The 13,558-nt window shown below is 40.7% G+C and overlaps 1 protein-coding gene across 1 annotated transcript; it reads right to left on the reverse strand.

Annotated features, from left to right (window-relative positions):
- Window positions 1-8,676: 8,676 nt before the first annotated feature.
- Window positions 8,677-12,836, reverse strand: LOC115621025. Its single transcript, XM_030514545.1, has 2 exons — window positions 12,770-12,836; window positions 8,677-12,700 (listed from the first exon to the last, which is right to left on the reverse strand). The coding sequence occupies exons 1-2, from the start codon at window positions 12,834-12,836 to the stop codon at window positions 10,107-10,109; spliced, it is 2,661 nt and encodes an 886-aa protein (XP_030370405.1). The 3' UTR covers window positions 8,677-10,106.
- Window positions 12,837-13,558: the final 722 nt, after the last annotated feature.

Genomic DNA, 13,558 nt, shown 5'->3' on the forward strand with positions numbered 1-13,558 from the left:
GCACATGGAAACGGATATTAGGCGCGGAATCGCTTCACATGTTAGTTAAGCTAGTCACAGTTAGTACTATAATTATGTTGACTTTGTGCTTCGCTGGCGGTTGGTTTGAAAAGAAAAAACCCGGAAACTTCAGTTAGTTAGTCTAGAGGGATTTTGATCAACAAGTGATTGCAATAAGCGGACGGAAAACTATGCCGATTTGCAAAAGGATATTACTTACTTAAGTAAGTTTTCGGTTGCTAGTTCGGCTTGTTCAAATTTCCAAACGCAACTGAAAATGGAATTACAACCTTCTGATAACAAATTAATGCAGAAATTGTGTGCAGCCGGATGTTGGATTGTGGCCGCAAACAACCAAGCGATTAGATTACTGAGTACGCCAGGTGCCTCGCACTAATTGGAGCCTTTAAAGCAATCATTTTTTCAGTTTACTTAAAAATTTTGAACAGTTAAGTTGAGGGCTTAACGTTTCTTAATTTCCATTTCCCTTATATTAGATTAAGATTTATAGATTAATATTCTTGGCAGCCGTTCGCTGCAACAACCGGTCACATGAACAAATTTATTTAAATTTGTTGTTGTTTTTAATGTAATAAGTTTGATGTTTATTGATATGTATGAATATATGATGTGTTGTGTGTGATACAATATAGCTGCAGCGAATGCGTCTGCTTCGATCTACATTCTTAGAGAGACTAACTTTGTTAGTGATGGACAGATGAGTCGATACATATGGTTTGATACATTTCAACACTTCCCCTCAAATCATATGTTCAAGAATTTCATTTAACATTTTGTTAGTAATTCAAAATTTTATATACTTAACGTATACCCAAACCCATCATGCATTCGATGTGCTTCTTTCTCGTTAGGTTTTTAGTTAAGGCGTCGGCTCGCATCTCTTCTGTGGGGATGTATTCGATGATGATTTCGTCTTTCTCCACTAGCTCTCGAATAAAATGGTGACGGATATCAATGTGCTTCGTTCGGCTGTGAAATACAGGATTTCTAGTAAGTTCGCCGGCACCCTGGTTGTCGTTGAAGATAACGATAGCGCCTTTCTTGCCCAAAACTTCTTCTATGAACAATTTCAGATGAATTGCTTCTTTTGCTGCGTCGGAAATCGCCATGTACTCAGCTTCGGTTGTGGATAATGAAACTGTGCGTTGTTTACGGGATTCCCAACTGACGGCTGCGTTAGCATACATGAAAGCGTAACCTGTGTACGATTTTCGGTCGTCGACATTTGAACCCCAATCGGCGTCGGTGTAGCCGAATAGGTCCTTGCCTGTTCTTTTGAAAATGAGTCCTTCTTCTGCGGTGCCTTTGAGATATCTGAGGACTCTTTTCGCTGCTTCCCAGTGCTTTCGGCCAAAGCATGAGTTATACTGACTTAATACGCTTACTGCGTGGGCTATGTCTGGACGAGTGCAAACTGCTAGATACATTAGCGAGCCTATAAGACTTTGATATGGGACGTTCTTCATATTCGCTTCTTCTGCCGGTGTACTTGGTGACATTGTTTTTGATAATTTTTCACCTGGTAACATTGGGGTGGATATGGCTTTCGCATCTTGCATGTGGAATCGATTGACGACTTCATTTGTGTACTTTCGTTGGTGAATCTTTATCTGGTTTGTTTCTGCGTTCTGCTCGAATTCGATGCCTAAACAGTATCTTAGGGGTCCCATATCTTTCATGTCGAAGGTTTTTGCAAGTTCCTTCTTAAGGTCGTCGGTTGCTTCTTTGTTGTTTGATGCTACCATGAGGTCATCAACATATATAAGAACAACTGTAAGTATATTCTCACTTCGCTTGGTGTATACACAAGGGTCTGCGCTGCAAGGTTCCAAACCAAGCTCTTGCAGCTTCTCGTCGAGCTTCTTGTACCATTGACGTCCTGATTGCTTTAGACCGTAAAGTGCCTTTTGAATTTTGCACACTTTGTCTGACTTGTAGGCCTCTTGTTCGTGACCACTGAGAATATGCTTTAGTTCTTCAGGTATTTCCACATAGATGTCTTCGGTAATTTCACCATTTAGATATGCGCTTACGAAATCGAGTTGTTGAATTTCCATTTCCAATTCAACGGATAATGCCATGAGCATACGTATGGAGCTCATTCGTGCAACAGGAGCAAATGTTTCTGTATAATTTACACCTGGTGTTTGTGCAAAACCTTTAGCGACGAGTCTTGCCTTTCGTCTCTGGATTGATCCATCCGCATTTCGTTTGGTTCGTAATACCCATTTCGTTTCGATGACCTTGGTGTTGGGCGGACGATCTACCAACTCCCACGTGTTATTTTTCTTCAGTGCCTGGTATTCTTCTAGTAAGGCTGCTTTCCATTCTTCACCTTCGGGACGAGCGAGTGCTTCTTCAGCGGTTTGCGGGTCCGTCTCTTCAACGTGGCCTTTTTGTTTAGAGGTGTTACGTGTTTCTGCTTCTTCAATTATACGCCTTGGCTTGGGTGGTCTTCCCCTTTTCGGCTTGGTGGTGACTGGGGTACTTATGATTCCATGATCCTTCGCATCTTCAACTTCATTTTTCATATTCACGGCATTGGTTGGTTTATTTAAGATTTCGACCACTATTTCATGGTTTCCCGTGATAAGCTGCTTTGCGTCGATGAATTCGTCATATTCGGAATTTCCTTCAAAATGATCTGTAAATTTTACATCTCGGCTCTTGAAGATTTTTCTCTCATCTGGACTCCATAGTCTATACGCTTTAGACTGGTTTTCGTATCCAATAAAAATACATCGTTTTGATTTTGGCTCGAATTTTCCTTTTCCAGGTTTCTTTTCTAGCATGTAGGCGATTGTGCCAAATTTCCGCAAATAGTTAACGTTTGCCTTTTTGCCGGTCCATAGAGTGTAGGGTATTTCACCATTTAGACTTCGTGATGGACACCGGTTTCTGATGTGATTCGCCGTGATGATCGCTTCAGCCCAGAAACTTGCTGCAAGTCCACTTTGAAGTAACATGCAGCGCGCCATATCGATTAGAGTTCTGTTTTTCCGCTCGGCTACTCCATTTTGCTGTGGAGTATATTCAACAGTTAATTCATGCTTTATACCAGCTTCTTTCAGCAGCCGAGAAAATTCAGAGTTTACATACTCTTTACCATTATCAGTACGCAACGTTTTGATTTTCTTTCCTGTACTATTCTCGACCATGCTTTTGTATTGTGTGAACTTACTTAATACTTCGTTCTTTTGTTTGACAAAGTATACTTCACACCACTTTGATTTGTCGTCAATGAATGTGACAAAATACTTCGAGTGACCATTGGACTGGGTGCGCATTGGTCCACAGACGTCGGAATGTACTAGTTCAAGGAGTTCATTTGACTTTGATTCGGAGTTCGGAAAGCGATTTTGTGTTTGCTTCCCCTGAATGCAGACCTCACACTGCTGCAAATTCTGTTTGACATCGGCCTGGATGCCTACCACTTTTTCAGTTTTGATCATACCTTTCAAATCGGCCTCGTTGAGATGCCCGAGTATTTCGTGCCATTCTTGAAGATCCTTCTTTTGCTCAGTTGCTTGAGCGACGTTGCTGCGCGATGGCGGCTCATTTATGTAGTACAGATTTGATTTTCGCAATGCTGTGACTATTTTCTCGCCTGTTTTGGGATTTAGTACTACTGCTCCGTTACGACGAAAGATGACCTCGAAGCCTTTATCTGTAATCTTAGAAACAGACATTAAATTTGATCTTAAGTCTGGTACATATAACGTTTCCCCCAAACTTGCAGTTCTTTTTGAGGTCTCTAATAAAACTTCTCCGCACCCTGCTATTTTAGCAGACATGTTATTTGCGAGCTTCAGTTTTTGGTTTTCACTATTTCTGACAATATTTTGAAATTTGTCCTTTTGAGAACACATGTGCGATGTGGCTCCAGAGTCTAGACACCACATTCCTTTTTCACCACATATTTGAAAAGCAATAGCGGTATTACTTGCGTTTTCAGGTCTTTCACGCTTTTCTTTGTTTTTGTTATTGTTTTCGAATTGATTTTTCGGCCTCGATCGGCATTCTCTGGCTTTATGGCCTATTTTTCCACAATTGTAGCAAGCTAATTTAAACTTTTCAGTAGGTTTGCTACTTTTCACTTTAATATAACTTTTTCGTGCAAACAATGCGTCACTGGACTCGACATTGTTGCGTTTTCGCGCTTCGTATTCTTCGAGCATTTTCGTTTTTAACGATTCCGGATCGGGTAGTTTGTCTTGCGTTTCGATCGCGACTCTAAACTGTTCGTATTCGTCTGGCACACTATACAATAGTAATATTGTTACAAGATCATCCATGATTTCCATGTCCATTTCGCGAATTTTGTCTACCGTGTCAAAGAAATTTTGCAAATGGGTATGCATGTCCCCACCATTTTGCATTTTCAACAAAATAAGCGATTTCAGCAAATGAGCTTTGCGCGCGGGACCTTTTGATTGGTATACACTTTTTAATTTGTCCCATAATTCCTTGGATGTCTCACAGTTTTTCACTTGTCTCAATTCTGTCGTAGAGATTGACAAAATTAAGTCGGATTTTGCTTTAGAATCATTCAATTCCCATTCTGCAACTTTTTCAGCAGAACTATTAGTTGGCAGCACGTTCTGGCCACTTACATATTTCCAAACATCGTTTTTTATTAATAACGCTTGTATCTGTATTTTCCAGGTATCATAATTGTCCCTTCCGAGGGGATCAATTTTAATATTTGCATAACTCATATTGTCGCACTTTTTCAGCGATTAATACTGTACTTTTGTTTTTCTAACACACTTCTTCTTACTTTTTTTTTTTTTTTTGCGTTTGTTTACGTTTCGTGTTTTCGTTGATCGATTATTCGATAGTTTCACCGTGTACTTTTTCAACACTTTGATTTTTCACACGCTTTATGTGCTTAACACTGATTTGTGGATTTCAAATTTAAACGACCACTTTGTTGGCGTCAGTCACCAATACACACAAGATTTTTGCACATACACATGTACGTATGTACGTCTACCACGTACACACATTTACATACAATTATGCGTCTATTGCATTGATTATTTCACAATGAATTCGGCATCACCAAAACTTTTATTTATTAGGTTTCACTAAGGTATATGAGTGCAGTGGAAGCTTGCTGGGCCCATAACCTGTTGTTGTTTTTAATGTAATAAGTTTGATGTTTATTGATATGTATGAATATATGATGTGTTGTGTGTGATACAATATAGCTGCAGCGAATGCGTCTGCTTCGATCTACATTCTTAGAGAGACTAACTTTGTTAGTGATGGACAGATGAGTCGATACATATGGTTTGATACATTTCAACAAAATTTTAACAAATATTTTAAGAAAACCAATTGTAATTTTTAACTTATAATAAAATTGTATTTTACTTTAAGCCCTTTTGAATTCGAATTATTTAGAAGATACATCGACCTTTTTCAATTTCTTTAAACTCTTGAAAGGTAATCAGTCTCAAAATACACCAAGCAAATTAAAAAATTGTTTTGAAGGCGGAGTTTTTAAATTTTGCGAATTAAAAATTCCTATTTCCTAAATAAAACTGAAGCTGAAAACCTTAAACATTTCGGCGAAAATGTGGAAATGGAAAAGCTGCTGGTCTGCTCTAAAGTTTTGCCAATTAATCGGATTTGCAGCGATAATATATATATTTTTTTTGGGAACAAGTAACAAATAAAAAATTAACGAACAATTTATATTATTCAGTAGTTTAGTACTTACCCAAGGTAATTCCGTATTATTACTCGCATCCCACAAACACTTGTATAATGAAAACGCTCGCGAGTGCATCTTTAAATTTATTTTTATAATTCTCTCATTGTGTTCTTTATTAGGTATTGTTTCATCTATGTATTTTATTATAGTGTGTAATAAAGCTTGACAATCTATTCCAAAGGATAATTCTATTACAATGAATCAATGTATTCTGCGGGTATATGCATATGTGTTGGTTGTGTGTCGATGTCTGTTTTAGAATCTGGAGGTGGTGTTGAATGCATGACTATGTGCTCTGTGTGGAGTGTATATAAGCATATGTACGAGTATATGCATGTATGTATGTATGTATGTATGTATATGTGGTCGAATAAGTGGGCATGTCTTTTTCGGAATTTAGCTAATTTTAATGAAATTCGAGTTAAAATACAATATTTTTCCGTATTGTACAAGTTTGACTACTATTCTTGATTTTAATTATTCGCGTTTGCATTTCACACAACAATAAAAGTTTGCCTGTTGGTTTGCCTCATTCACTCATCCATACATACGAAACTATGTACGTATGTATGTATGTATGTATGTGTGCGTGAGTTTATATAGTCAAGGCTTCTGTGTACACATTATGTATGAATGTTTGCTATCCTCTCCGTCTGTGTTTTGCCCAACTACGGTTACATGGCATACCACGTACAAGTACAAACAGTAATTAAAATTAAAGTTACACATCCATCATCCGCATTCCCATGGATGGTCTGTATGTATGTATGTATGTATGTGTGGTTGTAGTTAAAAACATAGTTCGGATTCTCTCGCTATCAGTTCTCTTTCACGTCGTCTTCAATTTTGATTTCATTCCTGCCAGCCACGACCTGACCTTGGCCCTTTAAAATTAATTAAAATGAATAAAAACTACTTGCAGCTCTCCCACCCTCTATCTCGCCTCAAACTTCAAAGAGTTGCTTGGGTCCTTCCATGCAAATATGTATTTATAGAGTATGTCTTTAGTACGTTCATTTATAAAATTACCTATGTACAATAAATATGCAAGTATAGTGTATTCTCTAAGGGATTTCATTCAACGCTGCAGCTCATTCAAGTAAAATCGTTCCAGGAAGTCAGTCGAAGGGAAAGTGCCTTTGCAGTCCAACTACCTCACAAGATAATTAGTTTTCAGGCGTATTTTCGATCAGATATAGATTGCCACAGAGAATACTTTAAAAACTCAATTACAGTTAATGAAAAATAATTATATCTTTGAAATTCGATCAAGCCTGTGCCAATGTCCCCTCAAAAACTAGAAGTTGCCAAACTAAGTAACAATACCTTATTATACCAAAGTATTCTCTTATCCTGCCCGGACATTTCTGAGAAACTTTAACGTTTCATCAACAAATACACAATGAAAATATAAAACAGTTAGAATTTAGAATAACAAACTTAGGGGAAACCTTTCTCGGTTTTGCTTTCGCATACCAGTATATGAAATTTGTAAAGTTAACAATTCTTGATTTGACGCATTTTCGAAACATCAAAGTCTCAGTCATTTAGTTTTTTTTTAATTCTTTACGTAAGCAATGAAGTATGAGATTTGTTCAGCGTCGATTTACAATTCTTTCATTCACATAATATAGTATGCTTAACTGATTTCATTTGAATGAGCCGCAGTGGCATTTGGCTTTTAAGCTCTAGGAAGTGCAGGGGTTTCATATTTCCTAGCATTTGATGCTTTTCAATAAGTGGTGGAAACGCGAAAAAAGAATAACTAAGGAAAATTATTTGCTATTGTTGCATGTATTGTGTTGTTATGTAATGTTTTGAGAGGTACTCTTTGCCACTATATTCAAAAAACAAAATATTATTCATTTATATCTTTGCACGCAATTCACAAGAAAGGTGCGTCTATTGGTGGCCACACAAACTATCATATATAGTATTATTTCTATATAGTATGTTTGTATGGATGTAATGAAATATTAACTGTGTACATTCGGAATTATATTTACTGCAAGTTTGAATAAATCCGCATGCGCATTACAAATACATATAGTTATATAGTATATTTATTTATATAGGGGGTTTTATGCTCTTATGCTGTACTTACATACATACATTTAAGTTATCAAGCTCGAAATTTTAAACGTTCTACACAAAAATTATTATGCGGAGTTTGCAGTTATATTTACTATTATGATATATATGTATAGTCCCCTATGCATTCTATATGTTCTCGTTCTCGTTCTCGTTTTCAATCCGCCATCTCTTCGCTCTTACAATAAATGTACATGCATAGTGTTGGCTGTCTGTCGCCTAATTGGTCTAATTGTAAGTGGAAAGGGAAAGAGGGGAACGTTGCGGCCGGGCCGGGTCTGCCCACCCTATTGATGTGAAAGCCTCCAATACCCGATCATATCATATCATATTATATGCCACATTTAGCTACCGCTTAGGGAGTAATAAGCTATTCATCAACAGACATGATACCTTAAGTTCGAAATTAGATCAGACACAAGGTTAAGATACAACTAATCTAGATACACAGCTAGTAGAGACTGAGCAAGGACTTAACAATTAAAACATAAACCATTTCATTGGTATAATAACAAGTTCTTTTTACACACATATCAACAGTTTATAATGAGTTGAAAGCATTCAATTGGCACGACTGAAGAATTTGAAAACACAGTGGGTTCTATCAACAATATCTCATTGATAGGAGTATCGCGGTTGGCTAGCATACGAGTTGAGTTTTCGAGTATGCTCTTCAAAAAAGTCTTGCATGCATTTAAGGAGGAAGGGATGGTGAGGGGGAATGGTAATTTGTAATCAAAACCGAGTGCTACCGTTTATAAATGCAATTGTTTAATCCTAATATTATTATGTTGTTCGGATTTACAAATCAATGGAATCGAGACAGGCCTTCGTTGTGATTACAAATAAATTCTTAATAATTTTGTGCGATTTTCCTAATGGGAACATCGCGTTAGTCTACATGTTAAAAAGTATATAATTGCTGGTTAAATATGTACATGTACGTGTACTCGTATGGGAGGTATAAAGGAAATATATATCTACAAACCTACGGAGGACCATGTGTACCTATATATATATATATAGGTATGTATATGTACTATAAATGTTACATACTGTACGTCGGTAAGTGTAAGTGTAAGTGTAAGGGTGAGAACAGAAACGAAGTCGAGCACTCGGGGCCAAAAAGCAAAAATCGTCCTCAATTTCTAGCACCCTAATAAACATGCGATTCCTGTACATATAGTATAGTACTCGTACAGCTTATTAATACTAAGTATAGTATATGCGGTATTATTATGACTAATGTTTGACCGTTTTTAGTTGCAATCAGTGTAAGTGTAATATGCATACTCGTATTTATCAATTTGTACACCTTATGGAGATCAGTTTTGGTCTATAGTCGATTACGGTTTTGAACATGTACCATACATACTATATCATTTACAGATATCCTACTTTGCTGTTTTCAACAACAAGCACTAGAGTTAAAATAATGTTTGCTAGCTTTGGGAAATTCGATACACATAAATAGTATGATGTACGATTAAGCTGTTTACATATATACTTCTTCCATCTATATACATATATACGAGTAGTACTTATACTGTTGGATTATGCCAAACGGTGCGATGATGCAGGCAAAGAAAGCATTGATCATGACATCATAGCGGGACTGAAACGGAAATCGTAAAAGCAAACTGATATCTGAATAAACATGAACAAAACAATCCCAAAATAAACGAAAAGGTAATTGATAAATCGAATCTAGTAATCTGATTTGGATCTAAAACGATCTTAGGACGAAACTGTGGAAGTCTTACCATTAAAACAAGTGGTTTCGGACTTACGCAATTAAGGAAGCTACTGAATTCATTACGGGATACTTCATTCATATATGTTCCAGCAGTTGTCTGAAATTTTCATCAGTGGCGGTTCCTAATTACACTCTTATTGTGGTAAGTTCCCAGTAATTTAAAGTGTTAATTATTTGAATTGAAATACAGGTTTGCATTGGAATTGGCCTGAAATGCTTTTCGATTTCTTGTCCCAGCTCTATAAATGATTTTGATTTTGCATAAGTTTCCCTTTTGTTAATTTTTCAATGGCAATGAGTTCGGCAATTACAGTCAATAGATTGTGTATTTGATTGCGTACCTGTTGGTATGTCAGCTCCTAAGCCTATTATTCGGAAGTGGAAACTTCCAACTTCAATCGGAAAATGATATGAACATAACGATTGCCAAAGTTTGTCTCTTGGGAGGGAAGCACAAATCTATTGACTGATAGGTGGAACTACTTCTGCTGCTATTTACACCTGCGTTCCATAATACTAGAGGGAGACGAATTCGCCACCGCCTTTGTCAACGCTCGAAGTCGAATCCTGTTGCTGTTGCTGATGCTGCTGCTGTGTCTGCTGCATTTGCTGTGTCTTTGTCTGCGTCTGCTCCTGTTCGCACTCTCCGGAAGTCAATGGTTCCTGGGACTCATTGAACAGCGTTTCGTTCTCGTAGCGCTCCTCATCGGGCAACGACAGTGTGGAGTTGCCTAGCGCGCCACTAGCTGTGATGCGACGTCCCATGTTGTCGTATTTTGGATAGGCGGCACTCTCCCCCGCCCCTTTGCACATCGGTCTGAGGGTGGTCACCTCTATGGGGGGTGTGCTGCAGGCAGAAGGTGGCGCGTTGTTGATGCAGCTCGCACAGCTGGCGGCAGAGACGGAGACGGGAACCGTCGGGTGATGGCACTGGGCCACGGCAGTGACTGCGGGCGGTGGTGGCGGGGGCGGCAGTTCCATGGCAGTGCTGCCCGGACAATGGTACGCCGGCTGGTGTGGATGTTGAAGTTGGTGTGCTTCATGACTGTAGGCACTCGTGTCCACATTGTGATAGGAAACGATCTCATCGTGAGGGTAGAGACCTTGTTGCTGTTGCTGTTGCTGCTGCTGATGCTGTTGCAGGGAAGGGTCTTTCTTTAAAATACCGCGCCTGGTTGTGTGACGCGGTAGTGTGGCAAACTGGGCAGCTGTCTGCCCCTCGATCGTCTGAGTGGCAGGGTCGCCGCCTGAGCTGCATTGCATCACCCCGGTGGCTGAGACATCCTGAAGACGCTTTGGTATGTTGAGTAGATCTGGGTACATATTGATGTCAGCTCCATCTAACATGTCCTGCGTTACGGATACACGAATAAAGATGTTTCCGAAGGCCGGATTTGGCACAATGTTGGAGCAGAACTCTGGCGGTGGCGGAAAAACACCAACGTTGAGTGGGAACTCATCGGACATTTGGCTGGGATGTGGATGGGCGCTCGTATACGAGGCCATGGACGTGGGTACGCTGATCAGACCACACGTCGGATCTTTTACGGTCATCATTTGCTGGCGGGGCAGTGTGCCTGCCATATGAACATGTTGCTGTCCTGAATGGGACGCCTGTGACTGCTGCTGCTGTTGTTGTTGGGTGGCCGCTAGCTGATGGTGACTGGCGGGTCCCACAATCATGCTGCCATGGCCGAGTCCAGACCGATGATTCTCTACAGCATGAATTTCTATCTGACTGAAACCCAATGCCGAATCGTTCTTGTTGATGGAGCTGGGGTTGTTGTCGATCCCGTAGCTGTCTCCTCGATCATTGGTGGTTGTCGTAACGCTCGAGTCCAGCAGCTTCTTTTCCTGGTCATTGAAGCTGACACTGCTTTTCACGCCCGCCTTGTTGGCATGACGATGCTGACGCGTGGTCCGCTTGCACAGACACACCACGAAGGAGATGGCAATCAGCAAGAAGATTGTACCGAAGATCCCCATAATGAGGCCAAAGTACCAAAAGGTCTCGGGCGTCTTAACAAGCACATGCTGCACTATTTCCGTCAGATAAATACTAATGTTTTGCGTCACAGATCCTATGAGATTGGCCCCGGTGCAGGCATAGGTTCCAGCATCCAAGCTTGTCACATTGAAGACTGTCAAATTGCTCCAGAGCTTATCAGATGCAATGCTCTCGGCATCGAATAGAACATTGTCGTTGTCCAGAATCTTGCCGTTCAGTTCCCAAGAGACCTCGGGCAGTGGATCCCCATAGACCAGGCAGCTGAATGTCGTATTGCTGCCAATGTCAATGTTTTGAACCTCCTCGTTATTGAAGATCTCGACGCGTGGCGGACAGCCAAACAGTTCGTCATCCACGCTGTCCCAGGTGCGGTCCTTCTGCGCCGGCGGACCCTTACACACCAGACTAACCGAGCTAAGGCGGCTGCTGACGTACCAATTGCGAAACTTGCGCAGTTTGCAGTTGCATTGCCAGGGATTCTCTTCTAGAGACAACGTCTTGAGATTGGTCATATGCTGGAAGACATACTCGCTCAGACTTTCGAGCAGATTGTTCTTGAGATTGAGGAACTCTAGCAAATTGAGATTGGCCAGCGACATAGGATCTATGTACGATATGAGACAGTCGTGCATGTCCAGGGTGCGCAAATGGGGCAGTATGGGAAACTGATACGCAACTAAACGCTTCAGCGGATTGCCGTTCAGATAGAGAATGCGTAAACGATCGTTGCCCATGAATGTGTCCTTATCGATCATCTCCAGCTTATTGTCGGACAGATCGATTTCGACTAGGATCTTCAAATTACGAAATGTCTCTTTATGGATATAATGAACCTCCGATTTCTTCAGATAGATGCGTTGCAGGTTAAGCAGACCCAGCGCCGAGAATTCCTCCCGATTCAGATATGGGATGTGGTTGTCGTTCAGCACCAGAACTTGCAGCTCCGTGCTCAGAGTAGTGGGGATGGTGGAGAGCTGCAAGGAGCTGCAAATGGCCGATTTCTTTCCATTCGTCCACTTGCATGTGCAGTTGGAGGCGCAGCTCAGCGACCAATCGTCGGCCCAAACCCATGTGGAGAGGCACAGCGCGACAAGGGCACAAGCTGCGGCAGAAAAATAGAGGAAGAGTAATGATTGATCACGCGCCATTATGCCGCGTGCGGCCAACTTACCTGGCAACCATGTGAAAGCTCCTCCACCCACCCTACTTCCGCCTCCCCTTCGTCTCTTTCTGTCCATGCTTACGCTCAAGCTGTGCACTGCCTGCGGGTGTCTCCTGCTGCTGGTCAGCAGCAGCTGGCGCGTGCCGTAGTGCCCCAAACTCGGAACACGAAGGCCGTGTCAATTGATGACTCTAAATGGCTTTAGTTGATTCGATTGCCATGTTTCACATCATGTTCCCGCTCGCATGGCGCTCCATTGCACATTACTCAGCACTTTGACTTTCACAGACACCGGCACTCACACACCCAGACCTACACACAACCGTCGGTCTGGCACTGACACAAAGGAAATTGTTGTAACTCAAGTCCCAGTTCTTGCAAAATTCTTATTGATTTCAATTCAGTTTCTTTTTATATTTCGCACTTCCTTTTAATTTAGTTTGCGTGTAGTTCGAGGAAAAACTTTGCCGTCCATCAGCTGCCGTTCGCCAATCCACTCCAATCCAGGTTCAAGCATTAAATTCTTAAATCTGAAAACGAGAAATGTTGGGATACACCATTAGATTGTTTGGCATACACAATGCGCTTTGTAAGATTGCTTAGCTTCGTTGGTAATTTTAATTTACGGAGTTCTTCCTCTTTTGCTCTGCCTTTGAATGGATGGCCGGGCAAAAGAGCAAGCGTAAACACAAAACCTGATGAATAGGGGAGTCTGGGTAGTGGCATTGAGGCGAGAGCGGTGTGTTGGCAGTAAGTAGGTGAATGGTTGGAATTAGAGACGTGTGTGTGGGTGTTTGT

This window comes from Scaptodrosophila lebanonensis, unplaced genomic scaffold (genome assembly GCF_003285725.1).
Source record: "Scaptodrosophila lebanonensis strain 11010-0011.00,11010-0021.00 unplaced genomic scaffold, SlebRS2 tig00000024-arrow-pilon, whole genome shotgun sequence".
Lineage (NCBI taxonomy): Eukaryota > Metazoa > Arthropoda > Insecta > Diptera > Drosophilidae > Scaptodrosophila > Scaptodrosophila lebanonensis.